The sequence below is a fragment of the Oncorhynchus kisutch genome, unplaced genomic scaffold (genome assembly GCF_002021735.2).
Source record: "Oncorhynchus kisutch isolate 150728-3 unplaced genomic scaffold, Okis_V2 scaffold3809, whole genome shotgun sequence".
In the NCBI taxonomy this organism is placed as follows: Eukaryota; Metazoa; Chordata; class Actinopteri; order Salmoniformes; family Salmonidae; genus Oncorhynchus; species Oncorhynchus kisutch.
In genome coordinates this window covers 240224-267653 of record NW_022265754.1, presented here as the reverse complement: position 1 = coordinate 267653, position 27430 = coordinate 240224, and the positions used below count along the sequence as shown (strand labels likewise).

The following is a 27430-nucleotide window of genomic DNA, read 5'->3' as shown; positions in this document are numbered from 1 at the left end:
TAATGTTACCAATTAAAGGGGAGAGAGAGACATAGTACTGGTGGATTCATAATGTTACCAATTAAAGGGGGAGAGAGAGACATAGTACTGGTGGATTCATAATGTTACCAATTAAAGGGGAGAGAGAGACATAGTACTGGTGGATTCATAATATTACCAATTAAAGGCGAGAGAGACATAGTACTGGTGGATTCATAATGTTACCAATTAAAGGGGAGAGAGACATAGTACTGGTGGATTCATAATGTTACCAATTAAAGGGGAGAGAGAGACAGTACTGGTGGATTCATAATGTTACCAATTAAAGGGGACAGAGAGACATAGTACTGGTGGATTCATAATGTTACCAATTAAAGGGGAGAGAGAGACATAGTACTGGTGGATTCATAATGTTACCAAATAAAGGGGAGAGAGAGACATAGTACTGGTGGATTCATAATGTTACCAATTAAAGGAGAGAGAGACATAGTACTGGTGGATTCATAATGTTACCAATTAAAGGGGAGAGAGACATAGTACTGGTGGATTCATAATGTTACCAATTAAAGGGGAGAGAGAGACATAGTACTGGTGGATTCATAATGTTACCAATTAAAGGGGAGAGAGACATAGTACTGGTGGATTCATAATGTTACCAATTAAAGGGGACAGAGAGACATAGTACTGGTGGATTCATAATGTTACCAATTAAAGGGGAGAGAGACATAGTACTGGTGGATTCATAATGTTACCAATTAAAGGGGAGAGAGAGACATAGTACTGGTGGATTCATAATGTTACCAATTAAAGGGGAGAGAGACATAGTACTGGTGGGGGGGGAGAGAGAGACATAGTACTGGTGGATTCATAATGTTACCAATTAAAGGGGAGAGAGAGACATAGTACTGGTGGATTCATAATGTTACCAATTAAAGGGGACAGAGAGACATAGTACTGGTGGATTCATAATGTTACCAATTAAAGGGAGAGAGAGAGACATAGTACTGGTGGATTCATAATGTTACCAATTAAAGGGGAGAGAGACATAGTACTGGTGGATTCATAATGTTACCAATTAAAGGGGAGAGAGACATAGTACTGGTGGATTCATAATGTTACCAATTAAAGGAGAGAGAGAGACATAGTACTGGTGGATTCATAATGTTACCAATTAAAGGGGAGAGAGACATAGTACTGGTGGATTCATAATGTTACCAATTAAAGGGGAGAGAGACATAGTACTGGTGGATTCATAATGTTACCAATTAAAGGGGAGAGAGAGACATAGTACTGGTGGATTCATAATGTTACCAATTAAAGGGGGGAGAGAGACATAGTACTGGTGGATTCATAATGTTACCAATTAAAGGGGAGAGAGAGACATAGTACTGGTGGATTCATAATGTTACCAATTAAAGGAGAGAGAGAGACATAGTACTGGTGGATTCATAATGTTACCAATTAAAGGGGAGAGAGAGACATAGTACTGGTGGATTCATAATGTTACCAATTAAAGGGGAGAGAGACATAGTACTGGTGGATTCATAATGTTACCAATTAAAGGGGAGGGAGACATAGTACTGGTGGATTCATAATGTTACCAATTAAAGGAGAGAGAGACAGTACTGGAGGATTCATAATGTTACCAATTAAAGGGGAGAGAGACATAGTACTGGTGGATTCATAATGTTACCAATTAAAGGGGACAGAGAGACATAATACTGGTGGATTCATAATGTTACCAATTAAAGGGGAGAGAGACATAGTACTGGTGGATTCATAATGTTACCAATTAAAGGGGAGAGAGACATAGTACTGGTGGATTCATAATGTTACCAATTAAAGGGGAGAGAGACATAGTACTGGTGGATTCATAATGTTACCAATTAAAGGGGGGAGAGAGACATAGTACTGGTGGATTCATAATGTTACCAATTAAAGGGGAGAGAGAGACATAGTACTGGTGGATTCATAATGTTACCAATTAAAGGAGAGAGAGAGACATAGTACTGGTGGATTCATAATGTTACCAATTAAAGGGGAGAGAGAGACATAGTACTGGTGGATTCATAATGTTACCAATTAAAGGGGAGAGAGACATAGTACTGGTGGATTCATAATGTTACCAATTAAAGGGGAGGGAGACATAGTACTGGTGGATTCATAATGTTACCAATTAAAGGAGAGAGAGACAGTACTGGAGGATTCATAATGTTACCAATTAAAGGGGAGAGAGACATAGTACTGGTGGATTCATAATGTTACCAATTAAAGGGGACAGAGAGACATAATACTGGTGGATTCATAATGTTACCAATTAAAGGGGAGAGAGACATAGTACTGGTGGATTCATAATGTTACCAATTAAAGGGGAGAGAGACATAGTACTGGTGGATTCATAATGTTACCAATTAAAGGGGATGGTTTTACTGTAGTTATAGGGTTGTTTATTTGTTTCAGGCCAGAAACCAAATCTATTTATGCAACAAAAAGAAACCTTTATAGCAACGCAGGTGGAACCTGTGGTGTCTGTTGAAGTCATCAGGAACATTAAGGAAATAAAAAATAACATTAAAAAGCCACGGCACTTCCTGTGCACTTCCTGTGCACTTCCTGAGAAATGGGAAATAAATAAAGAATGATCTTTATCACCATTTCCCCCTACAGATATGGTACAGCAGCCAGGGACTCAAAGCCAGAGTTGTTCCTGAGAAGGCTCAAATTCAATGTTAAATTAAATGTTATTGTACCCTGCATCGGAAAAGTTAGTTGGATGTGTTTGTGTAAACTCCTCATTAACTATGCTCTTGTCACGCCCTGACCATAGAGAGCCTGTTATTCTCTATGTTGGTCAGGTCGGGGTGTGACATGGGTGGGTCATCTAGGTAATTATATATCTATTTTGGCCTGGTATGATTCCGCAATCAGAGGCAGCTGTTTATCGTCGTCTCTGATTGGTGTTCATATTTAGGCAGCCATTTCCCCTTTGTGCTTTGTGGGCTCTTGTCTAGGTATTGTTGCCAGTGAGCACTACTCCCTGAGCGGCACGGTTCGTTTGTTCTCTTTATTTGTTTTTGTTATGAGTTTTCTCCTTTATGACGACCTCTATAGCTCTATAGTAATATCTCCTGTTGTTCCTAAGCTGACCAAACAGGAAAGACCAGAAAGACCTCACCTGCACCATCATAGTCTCCTTGTACTGTTTCTTCTGGGTGACCTTGATGGGCGGCAGCTTGGTGACGGCTGACACCAGGAAGTTCATCAGGATGTCTTCACAGTTCGACAGCTGGTCCACCAGGCCCCTCAGACTAGCCGGCAGGTAACTGGTATACAGGTAGTGGTAATATCTACAGGTAAAGACAGGTAGTGGTAATATTGACAGGTAGTGGTAATATCGACAGGTAGTGGTAATATCTACAGGTAGTAGTAGTAATATCTACAGGTAGTGGTAATATCTACAGGTAGTGGTAATATCTACAGGTAGTGGTAATATCTACAGGTAGTAGTGGTAATATCTACAGGTAGTAGTAGTAATATCTACAGGTAGTAGTAGTAATATCTACAGGTAGTAGTGGTAATATCTACAGGTAGTAGTGGTAATATCTACAGGTAGTAGTAGTAATATCTACAGGTAGTAGTAGTAATATCTACAGGTAGTAGTAGTAATATCTACAGGTAGTAGTAGTAATATCTACAGGTAGTAGTAGTAATATCTACAGGTAGTAGTAGTAATATCTACAGGTAGTAATATCTACAGGTAGTAGTAGTAATATCTACAGGTAGTAGTAGTAATATCTACAGGTAGTAGTAGTAATATCTACAGGTAGTAGTAGTAATATCTACAGGTAGTAGTAGTAATATCTACAGGTAGTAGTAGTAATATCTACAGGTAGTAGTAGTAATATCTACAGGTAGTGGTAATATCTACAGGTAGTGGTAATATCTACAGGTAGTGGTAATATCTACAGGTAAAGACAGTGGTAATATTTACAGGTAAAGACAGTGGTAATATTTACAGGTAAAGACAGTGGTAATATCTACAGGTCGTGGTAATATCTCCAGGTAGTGGTAATGTCTAGAGGACAGGTAACATTAGTTGGGAGTCAGAGTTCATTCAGCTCCCCTATAGCTGTTTTGATATGAAACAGTGAAAGCTGAGGGCTCAACGGTATCCCGATCCTACTCCTGGAGAGCGAACTACCCTCCTGCCCCGGTTTGTTTCAGCCCGAATCTAACAAACCGGATTCTTCTCACCTGTGGTATATAGCAGCTCCTGTCAGGACCATAGAGTAGTCGTTGGTCCACTTGGAGGTGTAACCCCACCTCTCCTTGTTGCTGTCCCAGAAATGACTCCTGGCCGGGTATCCCACAATCCTCTCTGGGAAACTCTGCCACACCGTGAAAGCAAAGTCCACCTGCAAAAACGGGAGAGAGAGTGGTTTAACATTGAGCACCTAAAGCTCGTAATACAACTACAGTATATGATTGCAATCCTTCCATTCAGCTTCAGCTCATCTGCTGTGACAGTGCATCCGGCATATATAGATGAAGTTGACCGTTTTTGTCATTTATATAAAATGGTGAACACCTGCATTGTGTCTCACCCACCACCCGCCAACCCCTCCTTTTCCGCTACTGATACTCTCTGTTCATCATATATGCATAGTCACTTTAACGATATCTACATGTACATACTACCTCAATCAGCCTGACTAACTGGTGTGTCTGTATATAGCCTCTCTACTGTATATAGCCTGTCTTCTTACTGTTGTTTAATTTCTTTACCTACCTATTGTTCACCTAATACCTTTTTGCACTATTGGTTAGAGCCTGTAAGTAAGCATTTCACTGTAAGGTCTACACCTGTTGTATTCAGCATTTCACTGTGAGGTCTACTACACCTGTTGTATTCAGCATTTCACTGTAAGGTCTACTACACCTGTATTCAGCGCGCGTGACAAATAAACTTTGATTTGAGAACTGGGCCTAAAATAGAACCCTGTGGTACCCCCTTTAGTTTACACATGGTAACACACTCCTGGCAGTAACTCACCTCAGTAGTAGAGAGAACTGGGCCTAAAATAGAACCCTGTGGTACCCCCTTTAGTTTACATACGGTAACAAACTCCTGGCAGTAACTCACCTCAGTAGTAGAGAGAACTGTATCCTCGTCCAGACTCAGAACGGCGTCTGTTGGTATTGTGTCATAGGGCAGGAAACGACTGCTCATCACCTGAAGACACAGCAATAAACAGTAGGACTCTTCACTGCAACAACAATCAATACAAGTACCTAGATATCTGAGAACAATCAGTAAGGGTCACTAGATATCTGAGAACAATCAATACAAGTCCCTAGATATCTGAGAACAATCAATAAGGGTCACTAGATATCTGAGAACAATCAATAAGGGTCACTAGATATCTGAGAACAATCAATAAGGGTCACTAGATATCTGAGAACAATCAATAAGGGTCACTAGATATCTGAGCACAATCAATACAAGTCACTAGATATCTTGGAACAATCAATACAAGTCACTAGATATCTGAGCACAATCAATACAAGTCCCTAGATATCTCAGAACAATCAATACAAGTCATTAGAATGTGCTTACTTGGGCTACATTTCAACTTCTCTCTGTATCCATCAGCACATTGATGTATGTGAAGCTATAGGAGAAGAGGACTCACCTTGCTCTCTCCATCTATGACCAGGACAGGTACTGAGGACTTACCTTATTCTCTCCATCTATGACCAGGACAGGTACTGAGGACTCACCTTATTCTCTCCATCTATGACCAGGACAGGTACTGAGGACTCACCTTGCTCTACTCCTATATGACCAGGACAGGTACTGAGGACTCACCTTACTCTCCCCATCTATGACCAGGACAGGTACTGAGGACTCACCTTGCTCTCCTCCTATATGACCAGGACAGGTACTGAGGACTCACCTTGCTCTCCCCATCTATGACCAGGACAGGTACTGAGGACTCACTTTGCTCTCTCCATCTATGACTAGGACAGGTACTGAGGACTCACCTTGCTCTCTCCATCTATGACCAGGACAGGTACGGCGGTGGCAGGCCAGCGGTGTTTGGCCGGGAGGGGCTTGTCACAGTTCCATAGGATGATCACCTGGAAAAATATTACATACATGAAATGACGTTTTCATTAGGATGGATTATATCACAACCAAAACCTACTACATTTAATCCTAGTCAAATTTCCCTGTTTTAGGTCAGTTAGGATCACCAATTTATAAAAAAAAAAAATGTGACATGTCAGAATAATAGTGGAGAGAATGATTTATTTCAGCTTTTATTTCTTTCATCACATTCCCAGTGGGTCAGAAGTTTACATACACTCAATTAGTATTTGGCAGTATTGCCTTTAAATTGTTTAACTTGGGTCAAACATTTCGGGTAGCCTTCCACAAGCTTCCCACAATAAGTTGGGTGAATTTTGGCCCATTCCTCCTGACAGAGATGGTGTAACTGAGTCAGGTTTGTAGGCCTCCTTGCTCGCACATGCTTTTTCAGATCTGCCCACAATGTTCTTTATAGGATTGAGGTCAGGCTTTGTGATGGCCACTCCAATACATTGACTTTGTTTTCCCGTAAGCCATTTTGCCACAACTTTGGAAGTATGCTTGGGGTCATTGTCCATTTGGAAGACCCATTTGCGACCAAGCTTTAACTTCCTGACTGATGTCTTGAGGTGTTGCTTCAATATATGCACATCATTTTCCTCCCTCATGAAGCCATCTATTTTGTGAAGTGCACCAGTCCCTCTTGCAGCAAAGCACCCCCACAACATGATGCTGCCACCCCTGTGCTTCACGGTTGGGATGGTGTTCTTCAGCTTGTAAGCTTCCCCCTTTTTCCTCCAAATATAACAATGGTCATTATGGCCAAACAGTTCTATTTTTGTTTCATCACACCAGAGGACATTTCTCTAAAAAGTATGACCTTTGTCCCCATGTGCAGTTGCAAACCGTAGTCTGGCTTTTTTATGGCGGTTTTGGAGCAGTGGCTTCTTCCTTGTTGAGCGGCCTTTCAGGTTATGTCGATATAGGACTTGTTTTACTGTGGATATAGATCCTTTTGTACCTGTTTCTTCCAGCATCTTCACAAGGTCCTTTGCTGTTGTTCTGGGATTGATTTGCACTTTTTGCACCAAAGTACATTAATCTCTAGGAGACAGAACGAGTCTCCTTCCTGAGTGGTATGACGGCTGCGTGGTCCCATGGTGTTTATACTTGCGTACTGTTGTTTGTACAGATGAACGTGGTACCTTCAGGCATTTGGAAATTGCCCCCAAGGATGAACCAGACTTGTGGAGGTCTACAATTTTTGTTCTGAGGTCTTGGCTGATTTATTTTGATTTTCCCATGATGTCAAGCAAAGAGGCACTGAGTTTGAAGGTAGGCCTTGAAATACATCCACAGGTACACCTCCAATTGACTCAGATGATGTCAATTAGCCTATCAGAAGCTTCTAAAGCCATGACATCATTATCTTAAGTTTTCCAAGCTGTTTAAAAGGCACAGTCAACTTAGTGTATGTAAACTTCTGACCCTCTGGAATTGTGACACATGTGAATTATAAGTGAAATAATATGTCTGTAAACAATTGTTGGGAAAATTGCTTGTGTCATGCACGAAGTAGATGTCCTAACCGACTAGCCAAAACTATAGTTTGTTTAACAAGAAATGTATGGAGTGGTTGAACAATGAGTTTTAATGACTCCAACCTAATGACTCCAACCTAATGACTCCAACCTAATGACTCCAACCTAATGACTCCAACCTAATGACTCCAACCTAATGACTCCAACCTAATGACTCCAACCTCATGACTCCAACCTCATGACTCCAACCTAAGTGTATGTAAACTAGTTTTAATGACTCCAACCTAAGTGTCTGTAAACTAGTTTTAATGACTCCATCCTAAGTGTATGTAAACTAGCTTTAATGACTCCGACCTAAGTGGATGTAAACTAGTTTTAATGACCCCATCCTAAGTGTATGTAAACTAGCTTTAATGACTCCGACCTAAGTGTATGTAAACTAGTTTTAATGACTCCATCCTAAGTGTCTGTAAACTAGTTTTAATGACTCCATCCTAAGTGTCTGTAAACTAGTTTTAATGACTCCATCCTAAGTGTCTGTAAACTAGTTTCAATGACTCCAACCTAAGTGTATGTAAACTAGTTTTAATGACTCCGACCTAAGTGTCTGTAAACTAGTTTTAATGACTCCATCCTAAGTGAAACACGTACAGCGTGGCGCTAGCTGTTACCTAGACAAAAGTACTGAGACTTGGCCGACCTGCCACCAGAAGAGCCAAAAATCTACTTTCAACAAGGTCAGGTTGCTGAAGGATTTCTGGGTTCATTCTATCAATGCCAAACACGTACAGCGTGGCGCTAGCTGTTACCTAGACAAAAGTACTGAGACTTGGCCGACCTGCCACCAGAAGAGCCAAAAATCTACTTTCAACAAGGTCAGGTTGCTGAAGGATTTCTGGGTTCATTCTTATGACTCATGATGAGCACATATGGGCATGTGGTGCTGGGAGTGACCTGGGCACAGTGTTGAGGTGTGAGTTAGTTAGTCTACCTGGACACAGTGTTGAGATGTGAGTTAGTTAGTCTACCTGGACACAGTGTTGAGATGTGAGTTAGTTAGTCTACCTGGACACAGTGTTGAGATGTGAGTTAGTTAGTCTACCTGGACACAGTGTTGAGATGTGAGTTAGTCTACCTGGACACTGTTGAGGTGTTAGTTAGTTAGTCTACCTGGGCACAGTGTTGAGGTGTGAGTTAGTTAGTCTACCTGGACACAGTGTTGAGGTGTGAGTTAGTTAATCTACCTGGACACAGTGTTGAGATGTGAGTTAGTTAATCTACCTGGACACAGTGTTGAGATGTGAGTTAGTTAGTCTACCTGGACACAGTGTTGAGATGTGAGTTAGTCTACCTGGACACAGTGTTGAGATGTGAGTTAGTCTACCTGGACACAGTGTTGAGATGTTAGTTAGTTAGTCTACCTGGGCACAGTGTTGAGGTGTTAGTTAGTTAGTCTACCTGGGCACAGTGTTGAGGTGTTAGTTAGTTAGTCTACCTGGGCACAGTGTTGAGGTGTGAGTTAGTTAGTCTACCTGGGCACAGTGTTGAGGTGTGAGTTAGTTAGTCTACCTGGACACAGTGTTGAGATGTGAGTTAGTTAGTCTACCTGGACACAGTGTTGAGATGTGAGTTAGTTAGTCTACCTGGACACAGTGTTGAGATGTGAGTTAGTTAGTCTACCTGGACACAGTGTTGAGATGTGAGTTAGTTAGTCTACCTGGACACAGTGTTGAGATGTTAGTCTACCTGGACACAGTGTTGAGATGTGAGTTAGTCTACCTGGACACAGTGTTGAGATGTTAGTTAGTTAGTCTACCTGGGCACAGTGTTGAGGTGTTAGTTAGTTAGTCTACCTGGGCACAGTGTTGAGGTGTTAGTTAGTTAGTCTACCTGGGCACAGTGTTGAGGTGTGAGTTAGTTAGTCTACCTGGGCACAGTGTTGAGGTGTGAGTTAGTTAGTCTACCTGGACACAGTGTTGAGATGTGAGTTAGTTAGTCTACCTGGACACAGTGTTGAGATGTGAGTTAGTTAGTCTACCTGGACACAGTGTTGAGATGTGAGTTAGTTAGTCTACCTGGACACAGTGTTGAGATGTGAGTTAGTTAGTCTACCTGGACACAGTGTTGAGATGTGAGTTAGTTAGTCTACCTGGACACAGTGTTGAGATGTGAGTTAGTTAGTCTACCTGGACACAGTGTTGAGATGTGAGTTAGTTAGTCTACCTGGACACAGTGTTGAGATGTGAGTTAGTTAGTCTACCTGGACACAGTGTTGAGATGTGAGTTAGTTAGTCTACCTGGGCACAGTGTTGAGATGTGAGTTAGTTAGTCTACCTGGACACCGTGTTGAGATGTGAGTTAGTTAGTCTACCTGGACACAGTGTTGAGATGTGAGTTAGTTAGTCTACCTGGACACAGTGTTGAGATGTGAGTTAGTTAGTCTACCTGGGCACAGTGTTGAGATGTGAGTTAATCTACCTGGACACAGTGTTGAGATGTGAGTTAATCTACCTGGACACAGTGCTGGGACTTGGCGACAGCCACCAGTAGCTTGAGGATGGGCTGAGACTGGGAGACCAGGGGAGTCACAGCATGGATGATCGCCGTGAACTTGGGACGAGGCTTGATACCTGAAACGCAGCCAAATAGCGACAATATTCACCACATCAGAGCTACTTCCAGTCGTCCGTGCATACATTTACGAGTGTGCATGATCCCTGCAGGAATTGAACCTTCACAACCCTGGCATGGCTAACGCTCTTACCCACTGAGCTACACAGGACGAATGTCAAAGTCAACAATGTTCTCCAGATTATTTACATATTAACACCAAAGATGCTGGAAATGTGTCCCTCCTTGCATCTCATCATGATGCATTGTTTCAGGCACAGTCTAGTGTAACAGTATAACTTTAGACCGTCCCCTCGCCCATACCCGGGCGCGAACCAGGGACTCTCTGCACACATCAACAACAGTCACCCTCGCCCATACCCGGGCGCGAACCAGGGACCCTCTGCACACATCAACAACAGTCACCCTCGCCCATACCCGGGCGCGAACCAGGGACCCTCTGCACACATCCACAACAGTCACCCTCGAAGCATCGTTACCCATCGCTCCACAAAAGCTGCGCCCCTTGCAGAGCAAAGGGGAACTACTACTTCAAGGTCTCAGAGCAAAGGGGAACTACTACTTCAAGGTCTCAGAGCAAAGGGGAACCACTACTTCAAGGTCTCAGAGCAAGTGACGTCACCGATTGAAACGCTATTTATCGCGCACCACCGCTAACTAAGCTAGCCGTTTCACATCCGTTACACCAGCACCACCGCTAACTAAGCTAGCCGTTTCACATCCGTTACACCAGCACCACCGCTAACTAAGCTAGCCGTTTCACATCCGTTACACCAGCACCACCGCTAACTAAGCTAGCCGTTTCACATCCGTTACATCAGCACCACCGCTAACTAAGCTAGCCGTTTCACATCCGTTACACCAGCACCACCGCTAACTAAGCTAGCCGTTTCACATCCGTTACACCAGCACCACCGCTAACTAAGCTAGCCGTTTCACATCCGTTACACCAGCACCACCGCTAACTAAGCTAGCCGTTTCACATCCGTTACACCAGCACCACCGCTAACTAAGCTAGCCATTTCACAACCGTTACACTAGTACCACCGCTAACTAAGCTAGCCGTTTCACATCCGTTACACCAGCACCACCGCTAACTAAGCTAGCCGTTTCACATCCAGCACCACCGCTAACTAAGCTAGCCGTTTCACATCCGTTACACTGAGCAGGGACTTCGGTTGAAAATTAGCCGGCTGGCTAAAACAGGCACTTTTACTGAAACGTTGATTAATGTGCACCGTCCCTGTAAAAAATATAAGTTGAACTCAATACAGTAGCTAGCTGCCAGTCAGAATATTAAACACTAGGATCGTTCCTCATTCTCCCAATCCAGAATCCCACTACTTCCATACTGCCCCCCCACCCGGTGACCAGAAAAACAACTCCAACCAAAGGAGAGACGAGCGGAGTTGTGCAACTCCGCTCGTCTCTCCGATGGGTTGAAAGTCATCAGGGACTGAGAGAGAAAAGAGTAGCTGTTTCTATACACACATAAATAAGGCTGTGTGACAGCGGGCGCTCGATGAGCTCCAGTCGTAGTTTCATCTGGCGCCAAATTTTATTTGGGGGGGGGGGGGACGGTATCAACGATTGCGTCAGTCACCGGGTTAACATAACGACCTCCCAAGATGAAGGTTAGAGTTTTGTTTCACGAATTACCCTGGACACCAAATCATCCACTTTGAAGGACCTCATCCAGCCATCTGAATTACCCTCGGACACCAAATCATCCACTTTGAAGGTCCTCATCCAGCCGTCTGAATTAGACTGGACACCAAATCATCCACTTTGAAGGACCTCATCCAGCCATCTGAATTACCCTCGGACACCAAATCATCCACTTTTGAGAGACCTTTGGAGATTATTCCACAAGTGTATGGTAGTAGGCTGATATGTGACTTCCCACTGTATACAACGAACACATAATATTGCTAACGGATGTGATATGCATCTGTATAAGGGAGCACATGAATGTAGAACAGTGTCATCAACAATCAGTGTAATTGACTGTGTTGTTGTTTACTCCATGTGTAACTTTGTGTTGTTGTTTACTCCATGTGTAACTCTGTTGTTGTTGTTTACTCCATGTGTAACTCTGTTGTTTTTTACTCCATGTGTAACTCTGTGTTGTTGTTTACTCCATGTGTAACTCTGTTGTTGTTTACTCCATGTGTAACTCTGTGTTGTTGTTTTTGTCGCACTGCTTTGCTTTATCTTGGCCAGGTGGCAGTTGTAAATGAGAACTTGTTCTCAACTGGCCTACCTGGTTAAATAAAGGTGTTCTCAACTGGCCTACCTGGTTAAATAAAGGTGTTCTCAACTGGCCTACCTGGTTAAATAAATGAAATTAAATAAATAAATACAAAATAAAATTAAATACAGATGAATCTACATTTCTCTCCCATTTTACCAATGTCATTTATAGAAATGGTAAAAGGACTGTGCCTAAAATAGAACCTTGTGGTACACTCTTTTGTAATGTCCTGGAAACCAGATTTACAACCATCCGTGTTAACGTTCTGGGTTCTCTTTAACAGATGGTTACAAGACTCACCGACATGTATCTTGGCGTTGTGGAAGATCTAAGCAATACAAGTGGGAGCATGTAGATGCTCGTGGTACAACACCACAAGTTCTGTTACAGTAGGACTCACCTGGCTTTGGCGAACGGGGAAGTCTACCAGATAGGAGGTTTAAATGGTGAACTGAACAGGGCCTAAAATAGAACCTTGCGGTACCCCTGTCGTAATGCCCGGAGAACCAAATTCATGACCATCCACATGGATGAACTTTGATGCGCATTTGAGATCTATCTGAAGATCGTGGCAGGACTCACCTAGCTTGGCATAGTGGAAAGGGAAGTCCCCCAGGTATGAGGAGTACTGAGGCAGGGAGTAGAGACCTCCGGGAAGACTGTTCCACATCAGGTTACTACGGGCTGCTTGCTGGAGCACCCGGTCATGGATGATCTGGTGCAGGGAGAGAAACAGAGTCAAATCAACAACAGTAATAATGAGACAATTCACTGGTCGAGGATTACCTGAACCCTCAAGAGGCACCCAAGCAGAGCTACGTCCAAGAAGGTTTCTGAGTAGCTCTCTGACAAACACCTGTTACTACTACTAGTAGTAGTAGTACTAGAAGTGGTAGTAGTAGTAGTGGTAGTACTAGTAGTAGTAGTAGTGGTAGTACTAGTAGTAGTAGTAGCAGTAGTAGTAGTAGTAGTAGTAGTAATAGTAGTAGTAGTAATAGTTGTAGTAGTAGTAGTAGCAGTAGCAGCAGTAGCACTAGCAGTAGTTGTAGTAGTAATAGTAGCAGTAGTAATAGTAATAGCAGTAGTAGTAATAGCAGTAGTAGTAGTAGTAGTAGTAGTAGTAGTAGTAGCAGTATACGGTCCTCTTACCTCTAGTGTTGTGAGTACTATCCTCTCTACAGAAGAGAAGTAGGCCTCCCACAGGAACTGGGTCTGCTGTCTGAGAGACAAGATGTTGTCCTGGTGAATGGAACGCACCGTAGACGGAATCTGGAACAACAGAACTACAGTCAGAACGAATACAGTGACATGATCTGTCAATCAAACAGTCAGAGACACCGGACATGTTAAACAGACCATTCAGTCAAATAGACCATTCAGTCAAATAGACCATTCAGTCAAATAGACCATTCAGTTAAATAGACCATTCAGTCAAACGGGCTATTCAGTCAAATGGACCATTCAGTCAAATGGACCATTCAGTCAAATGGACCATTCAGTCAAATGGACCATTCAGTCAAATGGACCATTCAGTCAAATGGACCATTCAGTCAAATGGACCATTCAGTCAAATAGACCATTCAGTTAAATAGACCATTCAGTTAAATAGACCATTCAGTCAAATGGACCATTCAGTCAAATGGACCATTCAGTTAAATAGACCATTCAGTTAAATAGACCATTCAGTTAAATGGACCATTCAGTTAAATAGACCATTCAGTTAAATAGACCATTCAGTTAAACAGACCATTCAGTCAAATGGACCATTCAGTCTAATAGACCATTCAGTTAAATAGACCATTCAGTTAAATAGACCATTCAGTTAAATAGACCATTCAGTTAAATAGACCATTCAGTTAAATAGACCATTCAGTTAAATAGACCATTCAGTCAAATAGACCATTCAGTCAAATGGACCATTCAGTTAAATAGACCATTCAGTCAAATGGACCATTCAGTTAAATAGACCATTCAGTTAAATAGACCATTCAGTTAAATAGACCATTCTAACATACTGGTGGAACTGATCACAAATATATAAAAACATTTTTTTAAAGAATGTGTTGTCTCTCAGCCGACTTAGCGTTACCTGGTGAACACAGGGTTAAAAATATCTACGTCACCTGAAGTAGCAGTCGTTCGTCCCCGATCACAGCTGCTGTGTTCCAGTGGATGATCTCCGAGAAGGGCATCTCCCAGCCGTTACTGAGTATCACAGGTACACAGGCAGCCTGCAGGCCGACACACAGGTAACACAGCAATGACGATACAGTGACTGGGACTGGAGGAGTTACTATCCTTGGTAACATGACACTGTTATGACAGAGCCACATACTACCGATGGCTACGGTGGGTCTAATAGTGTATTATGGTGCTTGTGTCAACACTATTCTCTAACACAATGAGGACAGGATATCACTAGTATTGTGTCTGGTTCTATGAGGACAGGACACCACTAGTATTGTGTCAACACTATTCTTTAACACAATGAGGACAGGATATCACTAGTATTGTGTCTGGTTCCATGAGGACAGGACACCACTAGTATTGTGTCTGGTTCTATGAGGACAGGACACCACTAGTATTGTGTCTAGTTCCATGAGGACAGGACAGGACACCACTAGTATTGTGTCTGGTTCCATGGGGACAGGACAGGACACCACTAGTATTGTGTCTGGTTCCATGAGGACAGGACACCACTAGTATTGTGTCTGGTTCCATGAGGACAGGACAGGACACCACTAGTATTGTGTCTGGTTCCATGAGGACAGGACACCACTAGTATTGTGTCTGGTTCCATGAGGACAGGACATCACTAGTATTGTGTCTGGTTCCATGAGGACAGGACAGGACACCACTAGTATTGTGTCTGGTTCCATGAGGACAGGACACCACTAGTATTGTGTCTGGTTCCATGAGGACAGGACACCACTAGTATTGTGTCTGGTTCCATGAGGACAGGACACCACTAGTATTGTGTCTGGTTCCATGAGGGCAGGACACCACTAGTATTGTGTCTGGTTCCATGGGGACAGGACAGGACACCACTAGTATTGTGTCTGGTTCCATGAGGACAGGACAGGACACCACTAGTATTGTGTCTGGTTCCATGAGGACAGGACAGGACACCACTAGTATTGTGTCTGGTTCCATGAGGACAGGACACCACTAGTATTGTGTCTGGTTCCATGAGGACAGGACATCACTAGTATTGTGTCTAGTTCCATGAGGACAGGACAGGACACCACTAGTATTGTGTCTAGTTCCATGAGGACAGGACACCACTAGTATTGTCTGGTTCCATGAGGACAGGACACCACTAGTATTGTGTCTAGTTCCATGAGGACAGGACACCACTAGTATTGTCTGGTTCCATGAGGACAGGACACCACTAGTATTGTGTCTGGTTCCATGAGGACAGGACACCACTAGTATTGTGTCTGGTTCCATGAGGACAGGACAGGACACCACTAGTATTGTGTCTGGTTCCATGAGGACAGGACAGCACTAGTATTGTGTCTGGTTCCATGAGGACAGGACACCACTAGTATTGTGTCTGGTTCCATGAGGACAGGACACCACTAGTATTGTGTCTGGTTCCATGAGGACAGGACACCACTAGTATTGTGTCTGGTTCCATGAGGACAGGACACCACTAGTATTGTGTCTGGTTCCATGAGGACAGGACACCACTAGTATTGTGTCTGGTTCCATGAGGACAGGACACCACTAGTATTGTGTCTGGTTCCATGAGGACAGGACAGGACACCACTAGTATTGTGTCTGGTTCCATGAGGACAGGACACCACTAGTATTGTGTCTGGTTCCATGATGACAGGACAGGACACCACTAGTATTGTGTCTAGTTGCATGAGGACAAGTGGAAGTCAAAGCAGCGTGTCCCTGTCCCTGACACCACTAGTATTGTGTCTGGTTCCATGAGGACAGGACAGGACACCACTAGTATTGTGTCTGGTTCCATGAGGACAGGACAGGACACCACTAGTATTGTGTCTGGTTCCATGAGGACAGGACAGGACACCACTAGTATTGTGTCTGGTTCCATGAGGACAGGACAGGACACCACTAGTATTGTGTCTGGTTCCATGAGGACAGGACACCACTAGTATTGTGTCTGGTTCCATGAGGACAGGACATCACTAGTATTGTGTCTAGTTCCATGAGGACAGGACAGGACACCACTAGTATTGTGTCTAGTTCCATGAGGACAGGACACCACTAGTATTGTCTGGTTCCATGAGGACAGGACACCACTAGTATTGTGTCTAGTTCCATGAGGACAGGACACCACTAGTATTGTCTGGTTCCATGAGGACAGGACACCACTAGTATTGTGTCTGGTTCCATGAGGACAGGACACCACTAGTATTGTGTCTGGTTCCATGAGGACAGGACAGGACACCACTAGTATTGTGTCTGGTTCCATGAGGACAGGACACCACTAGTATTGTGTCTGGTTCCATGAGGACAGGACACCACTAGTATTGTGTCTGGTTCCATGAGGACAGGACACCACTAGTATTGTGTCTGGTTCCATGAGGACAGGACACCACTAGTATTGTGTCTGGTTCCATGAGGACAGGACACCACTAGTATTGTGTCTGGTTCCATGAGGACAGGACACCACTAGTATTGTGTCTGGTTCCATGAGGACAGGACACCACTAGTATTGTGTCTGGTTCCATGAGGACAGGACAGGACACCACTAGTATTGTGTCTGGTTCCATGAGGACAGGACACCACTAGTATTGTGTCTGGTTCCATGAGGACAGGACAGGACACCACTAGTATTGTGTCTAGTTGCATGAGGACAAGTGGAAGTCAAAGCAGCGTGTCCCTGTCCCTGATGTCAGTACTAATGACACTAATGTAGTCCCTGCCTGCCTGCCGAACCATCTAATAATGCTAATGACACTAATGCAGTCCCTGCCTTCCTGCCGAACCATCTAATAATGCAAATTATTGTCAGCAGAACAACAAAGAAATCATCCCGGTCATGTGATCAGTGGTTTGGGGATTTAAAACACGCTGTGCCATCTGGCCGTCTGTTTCTTCAGCAGATCTTTCTCCCTCCTTTCAGCTGTAATAGCAGATAGACCATTTTATTCACGCACCGCACAGCAAGACATTACCTGTGAACTCTAGTCATTAAAATAGCCTAATTAATTCCACTGCCAACGACTAAAATTGTTGTTGTTATTGTGACTAAAGTAAAATGGTAAATGTTTCATTTGAGCCTATTAGAATGTGTAAATGTGTATACAAATGTGTTTGTTTGCGTGCGCACGCGTGCGTGTGTGTGTGTGCGTGTGTGTGTGTGTGTGTGTGTGTGTCACTCTCTGTGCTCCACTGTCTCTGTGTCCAAATAGAGGCTCCATGATTGTGGAGGCCAGGTCATCTGATGCAGCACTCCATCACTCTCCTTCTTGGTCTGGTTCTTCATTTCCTGAGGCGGTCCTCATGAGAACCAGTTTCATCATAGCGCTTGATGGTTTGTTGCGACTACACTTGAAGAAACTTTCAAAGTTCTTGAAATTCTCTGGGTAGACTGACATGTGTGTCTTAAGTAACGATGGACTGTCGTTTCTCTTTGCTTATTTAAGCTGTTCTTGCCATAATATGGACTTGGTCTTTTACCAAATAGAGCTGTCTTCTGTATACCACCCCTACCTTGTCACAACACAACTGATTGGCTCAAACACTTTAAGAAGGAAGGAAATTCCACAAATGAACTTTGAACCAGGCACACCTGTTAAGTGAAATGCATTCCAGGTGACATGAAGCTGGTTGAGAGAATGCCAAGAGTGTGCAAAGCTGTCATCAAGGCAAATAAAATTTGTTTCACACTTTTTTTGGTTACTACATGATTCCATATGTGTTATTTCATAGTTTTGATGTCTTCACTATTATTCTACAATGTAGAAAACAGTAAAGCCCTTAAATGAGTAGATGTGTCCAAACATTTGACTGGTACTGTATATGGGGACACTAGATGGGGACAGTAGATGGGGACAGTAGATGGTGATCTATATGGGGACAGTAGATGGTGATCTATATGGGGACAGTAGATGGTGATCTATATGGGGACAGTAGATTGTGATCTATATGGGGACAGTAGATGGGGACAGTAGATTGTAATCTATATGGGGACAGTAGATGGTGATCTATATGGGGACAGTAGATGGTGATCTATATGGGGACAGTAGATGGTGATGTATATGGGGACAGTAGATGGTGATCTATATGGGGACAGTAGATGGTGATCTATATGGGGACAGTAGATGGTGATCTATATGGGGACAGTAGATGGTGATCTATATGGGAACAGTAGATGGTGATCTATATGGGGACAGTAGATGGTGATCTATATGGGGACAGTAGATGGGGACAGTAGATGGTGATGTATATGGGGACAGTAGATGGTGATCTATATGGGGACAGTAGATGGTGATCTATATGGGGACAGTAGATGGTGATCTATATGGGGACAGTAGATGGTGATCTATATGGGGACAGTAGATGGTGATCTATATGGGAACAGTAGATGGTGATCTATATGGGGACAGTAGATGGGGACAGTAGATGGTGATCTATATGGGGACAGTAGATGGGGACAGTAGATGGTGATCTATATGGGGACAGTAGATGGTGATCTATATGGGGACAGTAGATGGTGATCTATATGGGGACAGTAGATGGTGATCTATATGGGGACAGTAGATGGTGATCTAAATGGAGACAGTAGATGGTGATCTAAATGGAGACAGTAGATGGTGATCTATATGGGGACAGTAGATGGTGATCTATATGGGGACAGTAGATGGTGATCTATATGGGGACAGTAGATGGTGATCTATATGGGGACAGTAGATGGTGATCTATATGGGGACAGTAGATGGTGATCTATATGGGGACAGTAGATGGTGATCTATATGGGGACAGTAGATGGTGATCTATATGGGGACAGTAGATGGTGATCTATATGGGGACAGTAGATGGTGATCTATATGGGGACAGTAGATGGTGATCTATATGGGGACAGTAGATGGGGACAGTAGATGGTGATCTATATGGGAACAGTAGATGGTGATCTATATGGGGACAGTAGATGGTGATCTATATGGGGACAGTAGATGGGGACAGTAGATGGTGATCTATATGGGGACAGTAGATGGTGATCTATATGGGGACAGTAGATGGTGATCTATATGGGGACAGTAGATGGGGACAGTAGATGGTGATCTATATGGGGACAGTAGATGGGGACAGTAGATGGTGATCTATATGGGGACAGTAGATGGTGATCTATATGGGGACAGTAGATGGTGATCTATATGGGGACAGTAGATGGTGATCTATATGGGGACAGTAGATGGTGATCTATATGGGGACAGTAGATGGTGATCTATATGGGGACAGTAGATGGTGATCTAAATGGAGACAGTAGATGGTGATCTATATGGGGACAGTAGATGGTGATCTATATGGGGACACTAGATGGTGATCTATATGGGGACAGTAGATGGTGATCTATATGGGGACAGTAGATGGTGATCTATATGGGGACAGTAGATGGTGATATATATGGGAACAGTAGATGGTGATCTATATGGAGAGAGTAGATGGTGACAGTAGATGGGTGTGTACATGTGTGTGTATGTGGTGTGTGTTTTTTGTGGTGTGTGTGTGTGTGTATATATGTGGTGTGTGTGTACATGGTGTGTGTGTGTACATGGTGTGTGTGTGTACGTGGTGTGTGTGTGTGTGTGTGTGTGTGTGTGTGTGTGTGTACATGGTGTGTGTGTGTGTACATGGTGTGTGTGTGTACATGGTGTGTGTGTGTGTGTGTGTACGTGGTGTGTGTGTGTACATGGTGTGTGTGTACGTGGTGTGTGTGTGTACGTAGTGTGTATGTGTGTGTACGTGGTGTGTGTGTACGTGGTGTGTGTGTATGTGGTGTGTGTGTGTACATAGTGTGTGTGTACATGGTGTGTGTGTGTGTGTGTACGTGGTGTGTGTGTGTGTGTGTGTGTGTACATGGTGTGTGTGTGTGTGTGTACATGGTGTGTGTGTGTACGTGGTGTGTGTGTGTGTGTGTACGTGGTGTGTGTGTACATGGTGAGTGTGTACATGGTGAGTGTGTGTGTGTGTGTGTGTGTGTGTGCATGTGTGTGTGTGTGCATGTGTGTGTGTGTGCATGGTGTGTGTGTGTGTGTGCATGGTGTGTGTGTGTGTGTGTGCATGGTGTGTGTGTGTGTGTGCATGGTGTGTGTGTGTGCATGGTGTGTGTGTGTACATGGTGTGTGTGTGTGTACGTGGTGTGTGTGTACATGGTGTGTGTGTGTGTATGTACATGGTGTGTGTGTGTGTGTACATGGTGTGTGTGTGTGTGTGGGTACGTGGTGTGTGTGTGTGCATGGTGTGTGTGTGTGTGTGTGTGTGTGTGTGTGTACCTGGTGTGTGTGTGTGTGTGTACATGGTGTGTGTGTGTGTGTGTGTGTGTGTGTGCATGGTGTGTGTGTGTACATGGTGTGTGTGTGTGCATTGTGTTTATGTGTGAACATGGTGTGTGTACATGGTGTGTGTGTGTGTACATGGTGTGTGTGTGTGTGTACATGGTGTGTGTGTGTGCATGGTGTGTGTGTGTGTGTACATGGTGTGTGTGTGTACATGGTGTGTGTGTGTACATGGTGTGTGTGTGTACATGGTGTGTGTGTGTGTGTGTGTACATGGTGTGTGTGTGTGTACATGGTGTGTGTGTGTGTACATGGTGTGTGTGTACATGGTGTGTGTGTGTGTACATGGTGTGTGTGTGTGTGTGTGCATGGTGTGTGTGTACATGGTGTGTGTGTGCATGGTGTGTGTGTGTGCATGGTGTGTGTGTGCATGGTGTGTGTGTGTGTGTGCATGGTGTGTGTGTGTGTGCATGTTGTGTGTGTGTGTACATGGTGTGTGTGTGTGTACATGGTGTGTGTGTGTGTGCATGGTGTGTGTGTGTGTACATGGTGTGTGTGTGTGTACATGGTGTGTGTGTGTGTGTGTGCATGGTGTGTGTGTGCATGGTGTGTGTGTGTGTGCATGGTGTGTGTACATGGTGTGTGTGTGTGTACATGGTGTGTGTGTGTTGGTACCTGCAGTGCTTCCAGGAAGCGGAAGGATCCCAGGCGTCGTCCTCTGGGAACCAGACAGAAGGTAGAGTTGTGAAGCATCTCTCTGTAATCATGTCTGAAGACAGAAGAGACGGGTCACACATTAATATGATCTGGCATTCAGTAGACACGTATCAACAGTGACTTATCAACAGTGACTTATCAACAGTGACGTATCAACAGTGACGTATCAACAGTGACTTATCAACAGTGACTTATCAACAGTGACTTATCGACAGTGACTTATCGACAGTGACTTATCGACAGTGACTTATCGACAGTGACTTATCGACAGTGACTTATCGACAGTGACTTATCGACAGTGACTTATCGACAGTGACTTATCGACAGTGACTTATCGACAGTGACTTATCGACAGTGACTTATCGACAGTGACTTATCGACAGTGACTTATCGACAGTGACTTATCGACAGTGACTTATCGACAGTGACTTATCAACAGTGACTTATCGACAGTGACTTATCGACAGTGACTTATCAACAGTGACTTATCGACAGTGACTTATCGACAGTGACTTATCGACAGTGACTTATCGACAGTGACTTATCGACAGTGACTTATCGACAGTGACTTCACGACACCGACTTCACAACACCGACTTCACAACACCGACTTAACGACAGCGACTTCACGACATTAACTTATCAACAGTGACTTATCAACAGTGACTTAACGTGACTTATCAACAGTGACTTCACGACAGTGACTTCACAACAGTGACTTCAAAACAGTGACTTCAAAACAGTAACTTATCAACAGTGACTTATCAACAGTGACTTATCAACAGTGACTTAACGTGACTTATCAACAGTGACTTAACGTGACTTATCAACAGTGACTTATCAACAGTGACTTATCAACAGTGACTTCACAACAGTGAGTGCATAGATTGGCCCCAGCAGGAACTGAAACCAAGACTTTGGCGTTGTTAACACCAAGCTCTTACAAACTGAGCCACAAAGGACCACAGAGGAATGGAGGAACAGACAGATGTAGACAGGGTTATAGCTGGGGAGATCTCCTAGCATCCAGGGCTGGACAGAGAGGGTTTACATGTCTCTATCTGGGTTAGCTTTGAGCTACGACAGGATAAGAGCTGATTACACAGTGAACGACCTAGAGGTTACTAAAGGCTTCAGTTCGGCTGGCATCCAGAATAAAGTCGTCTAGGCGAACCAAACTAGTGTGCTCCCATACTCCCTGAAAAGACATTCGCTTGAAAAACGAGAAAAAAAACTGCCAATAGTACTGTTTGTCCATTTTGAGATGCCGTAGCCAGTGTGCAGCATCACAAACACTGACACGGAAGACAAACACCCATAACCCAAAACTGAAACCCAGCCTACCCTAAGTATGATTCTCATTCAGGGAAAACAATTGACAGCTGCCTGATTGAGAACCATACTAGGCCGAACTCAAAAACCAACATAGAAAAACAAACAGACTGCCCACCCAACTCACGTCCTGACCAAAGGAACTAAGGTCAGAACGTGACAGTAAGCTGATCGATTGATGAGTTCTAGTCTTGGAACCCAGTAAGCTGATAGATTGATGAGTTCTCGTCTTGGAACCCAGTAAACTGATAGATAGATTGATTGATGAGTTTTAGTCTTGGAACCCAGTAAGCTGATGGATAGATGAGTTCTAGTCTTGGAACCCAGTAAGCTGATAGATTGATGAGTTCTAGTCTTGGAACCCAGTAAGCTGATAGATTAATGAGTTCTCGTCTTGGAACCCATTAAGCTGATAGATTGATGAGTTCTCATCTTGGAACCCAGTAAGATGATAGATTGATGAGTTCTCGTGTATGAACCCAGTAAACTTATAGATTGATGAGTTCTCGTCTTGGAACCCAGTAAGCTGATAGATTGATGAGTTCTCGTCTTGGAACCCAGCAAGCTGATAGATTGAGTTCTAGTCTTGGAACCCAGTAAGCTGATAGATTGATGAGTTCTAGTCTTGGAACCCAGTAAGCTGATAGATTGATGAGTTCTAGTCTTGGAACCCAGTAAGCTGATAGATTGAGTTCTAGTCTTGGAACCCAGTAAGCTGATAGATTGATGAGTTCTCATCTTGGAACCCAGTAAGATGATAGATTGATGAGTTCTCGTGTATGAACCCAGTAAACTTATAGATTGATGAGTTCTCGTCTTGGAACCCAGCAAGCTGATAGATTGAGTTCTAGTCTTGGAACCCAGTAAGCTGATAGATTGATGAGTTCTAGTCTTGGAACCCAGTAAGCTGATAGATTGATGAGTTCTAGTCTTGGAACCCAGTAAGCTGATAGATTGAGTTCTAGTCTTGGAACCCAGTAAGCTGGTAGATTGATGAGTTCTCATCTTGGAACCCAGTAAGATGATAGATTGATGAGTTCTCGTGTATGAACCCAGTAAGCTGATAGATTGATGAGTTCTAGTCTTGGAACCCAGTAAGCTGATAGATTGATGAGTTCTAGTCTTGGAACCCAGTAAACTGATAGATTGAGTTCTAGTCTTGGAACCCAGTAAGCTAATAGATTGATGAGTTCTAGTCTTGGAACCCAGTAAGCTGATAGATGAGTTCTAGTCTTGGAACCCAGTAAGCTGATAGACTAGTACAGAGATGTCTTCCCAGTCGTGTAGTAACAACACAGTTATGTTCACACAGCCCAACAACATCCTGTTTATCTAGCTAGCCTGTTGTGTTTACTAGTTGCCTTAGAAACATCCTGTTAGTTTGTTCACACGATGAGTCTGAGTTGAATCATCTTCCCCATAAATCAGATGAGACGAAACTACGGGAAGCATGAGAGAGACGTTTGACAGATGTGGGAGAACCTGTACAGTGATAATTATCGTGTAATTGGACCCTGATGAAGCCGTACCTAGCCCGGAGATCTCTAAGTCAAGCCAAGAGAGAGCTAGACCAACGTACAGAGCAGATACATGAAACAGGAAGTCATTCCTGGCCCCTGGCAGGGAGAATCCCATGCTGTTTATCACATCGCACTCATGGCAGAACATGGCGGCGTCCGTATGAACCATCACTGCTAACTGAGCTGTCAGGGATAGATGGTTCTAGAACCAGCTGCGTGTTGTCCTTCACTGTGGCTCTAACAGATCAGACGTCTACCATCAACATGAGGACTACATGCACAGTACGTCCCCACCTATCCTGTTCCATAGACACATGGTGACATCTGGTCTGACGCAGGGTAATGTATAGATGAGGCCATATACACATCCTCATGAGAACGGTAATGTATAGATGAGGCCATATACACATCCTCATGAGAACGGTAATGTATAGATGAGGCCATACGTACGTCATCAAGAGAACGGTAATGTATAGATGAGTCCATATACACATCCTCATGAGAACGGTAATGTATAGATGAGGCCATATACACATCCTCATGAGAACGGTAATGTATAGATGAGGCCATATACACATCCTCATGAGAACGGTAATGTATAGATGAGGCCATACGTACGTCATCAAGAGAACGGTAATGTATAGATGAGTCCATATACACATCCTCATGAGAACGGTAATGTATAGATGAGGCCATACGTACGTCATCAGTGTCTGAACCTATAGCTCAGTGTCTGGACCTATAGCTCAGTGTCAACCTATAGCTCAGTGTCAACCTATAGCTCAGTGTCAACCTATAGCTCAGTGTCTGAACCTATAGCTCAGTGTCTGGATCTATAGCTCAGTGTCTGGATCTATAGCTCAGTGTCAACCTATAGCTCAGTGTCTGGATCTATAGCTCAGTGTCTGGATCTATAGCTCAGTGTCTGGATCTATAGCTCAGTGTCAACCTATAGCTCAGTGTCTGGATCTATAGCTCAGTGTCTGGATCTATAGCTCAGTGTCTGGATCTATAGCTCAGTGTCTGGATCTATAGCTCAGTGTCTGGATCTATAGCTCAGTGTCTGGACCTATAGCTCAGTGTCTGGATCTATAGCTCAGTGTCTGGATCTATAGCTCAGTGTCTGGATCTATAGCTCAGTGTCTGGACCTATAGCTCAGTGTCTGGATCTATAGCTCAGTGTCTGGACCTATAGCTCAGTGTCTGGATCTATAGCTCAGTGTCTGGATCTGAAAAGTAAAAACTTTCATTAGAAGGCATAATAACCCGTGCGAATCGAGCGAATGTCCTTAAAAATGTACATTGAAGCACATGCGTTCACCACCTGAGATGTTTTTCGTGTAAAGACGGAAACGAACAACCCACCAGCTGCCACCTCTGATGCACAATATTGATTTTTGTTTTCCCATCTGAATAAATTCACAGACAGAATTCCCAGAGTCACATCAAATGACATGCTCTGTTCATCCAATGGTAAAATATCTTCTTCCATGCAGAGAAACTGGCAATAGACTGTCAGCAGGATGTCAACCAGTCACCCCCCCAAATAAATCATAGAGTCGTCTCTGAAAATACTTATTTATCATACAAGACTGATAACACATCGCATTGTCTCTGAAGGAGTTAGGCCTAGTCTCCAGGGGAAGGATATGGGGTGCTGTTCTAATGACAGGGTGGTTATAGAGTCTTTGTTCTCCTAATGACAGGGTGGTTATAGAGTCTCTGTTCTCCTAATGACAGGGTGGTTATAGAGTCTCTGTTCTCCTAATGACAGGGTGGTTATAGAGTCTCTTCTCCTAATGGCAGGGTGGTTATAGAGTCTCTGTTCTAATGACAGGGTGGTTATAGAGTCTCTGTCCTAATGACAGGGTGGTTATAGAGTCTCTGTTCTCCTAATGACAGGGTGGTTATAGAGTCTCTGTTCTCCTAATGGCAGGGTGGTTATAGAGTCTCTGTTCTCCTAATGACAGGGTGGTTATAGAGTCTCTGTTCTCCTAATGACAGGGTGGTTATAGAGTCTCTGTTCTCCTAATGACAGGGTGGTTATAGAGTCTCTGTTCTCCTAATGACAGGGTGGTTATAGAGTCTCTGTTCTCCTAATGACAGGGTGGTTATAGAGTCTCTGTTCTAATGACAGGGTGGTTATAGAGTCTCTGTTCTAATGACAGGGTGGTTATAGAGTCTCTGTTCTCCTAATGACAGGGTGGTTATAGAGTCTCTGTTCTAATGACAGGGTGGTTATAGAGTCTGTTCTCCTAATGACAGGGTGGTTATAGAGTCTCTGTTCTAATGACAGGGTGGTTATAGAGTCTCTGTTCTCCTAATGACAGGGTGGTTATAGAGTCTCTGTTCTAATGACAGGGTGGTTATAGAGTCTCTGTTCTAATGACAGGGTGGTTATAGAGTCTATTCTAATGACAGGGTGGTTATAGAGTCTATTCTAATGACAGGGTGGTTATAGAGTCTCTGTTCTCCTAATGACAGGGTGGTTATAGAGTCTCTGTTCTCCTAATGACAGGGTGGTTATAGAGTCTCTGTTCTAATGACAGGGTGGTTATAGAGTCTCTGTTCTCCTAATGACAGGGTGGTTATAGAGTCTCTGTTCTCCTAATGACAGGGTGGTTATAGAGTCTCTGTTCTCCTAATGACAGGGTGGTTATAGAGTCTCTGTTCTAATGGCAGGGTGGTTATAGAGTCTCTGTTCTAATGACAGGGTGGTTATAGAATCTATTCTAATGACAGGGTGGTTATAGAGTCTATTCTAATGACAGGGTGGTTATAGAGTCTCTGTTCTCCTAATGACAGGGTGGTTATAGAGTCTCTGTTCTCCTAATGACAGGGTGGTTATAGAGTCTCTGTTCTCCTAATGACAGGGTGGTTATAGA

The 27430-nt window shown here is 43.6% G+C and overlaps 1 protein-coding gene across 1 annotated transcript in view; it reads right to left on the bottom strand.

The window, feature by feature from the left end:
- LOC109884984 (exostosin-1a-like) overlaps positions 1-27430 on the bottom strand; it is a 94605-nt gene that overhangs the window by 4129 nt on the left and 63046 nt on the right. Inside the window, exons 3-11 of the mRNA XM_031820985.1 lie at positions 21652-21745; positions 14623-14730; positions 13649-13768; positions 13082-13214; positions 10126-10244; positions 6025-6120; positions 5123-5212; positions 4234-4394; positions 3155-3326 (exon numbers count right to left, since the gene is read on the bottom strand). Coding sequence (XP_031676845.1) covers positions 3155-3326; positions 4234-4394; positions 5123-5212; positions 6025-6120; positions 10126-10244; positions 13082-13214; positions 13649-13768; positions 14623-14730; positions 21652-21745 — 1093 coding nt within the window. The remainder of the gene's footprint in view (positions 1-3154; positions 3327-4233; positions 4395-5122; positions 5213-6024; positions 6121-10125; positions 10245-13081; positions 13215-13648; positions 13769-14622; positions 14731-21651; positions 21746-27430) is intronic.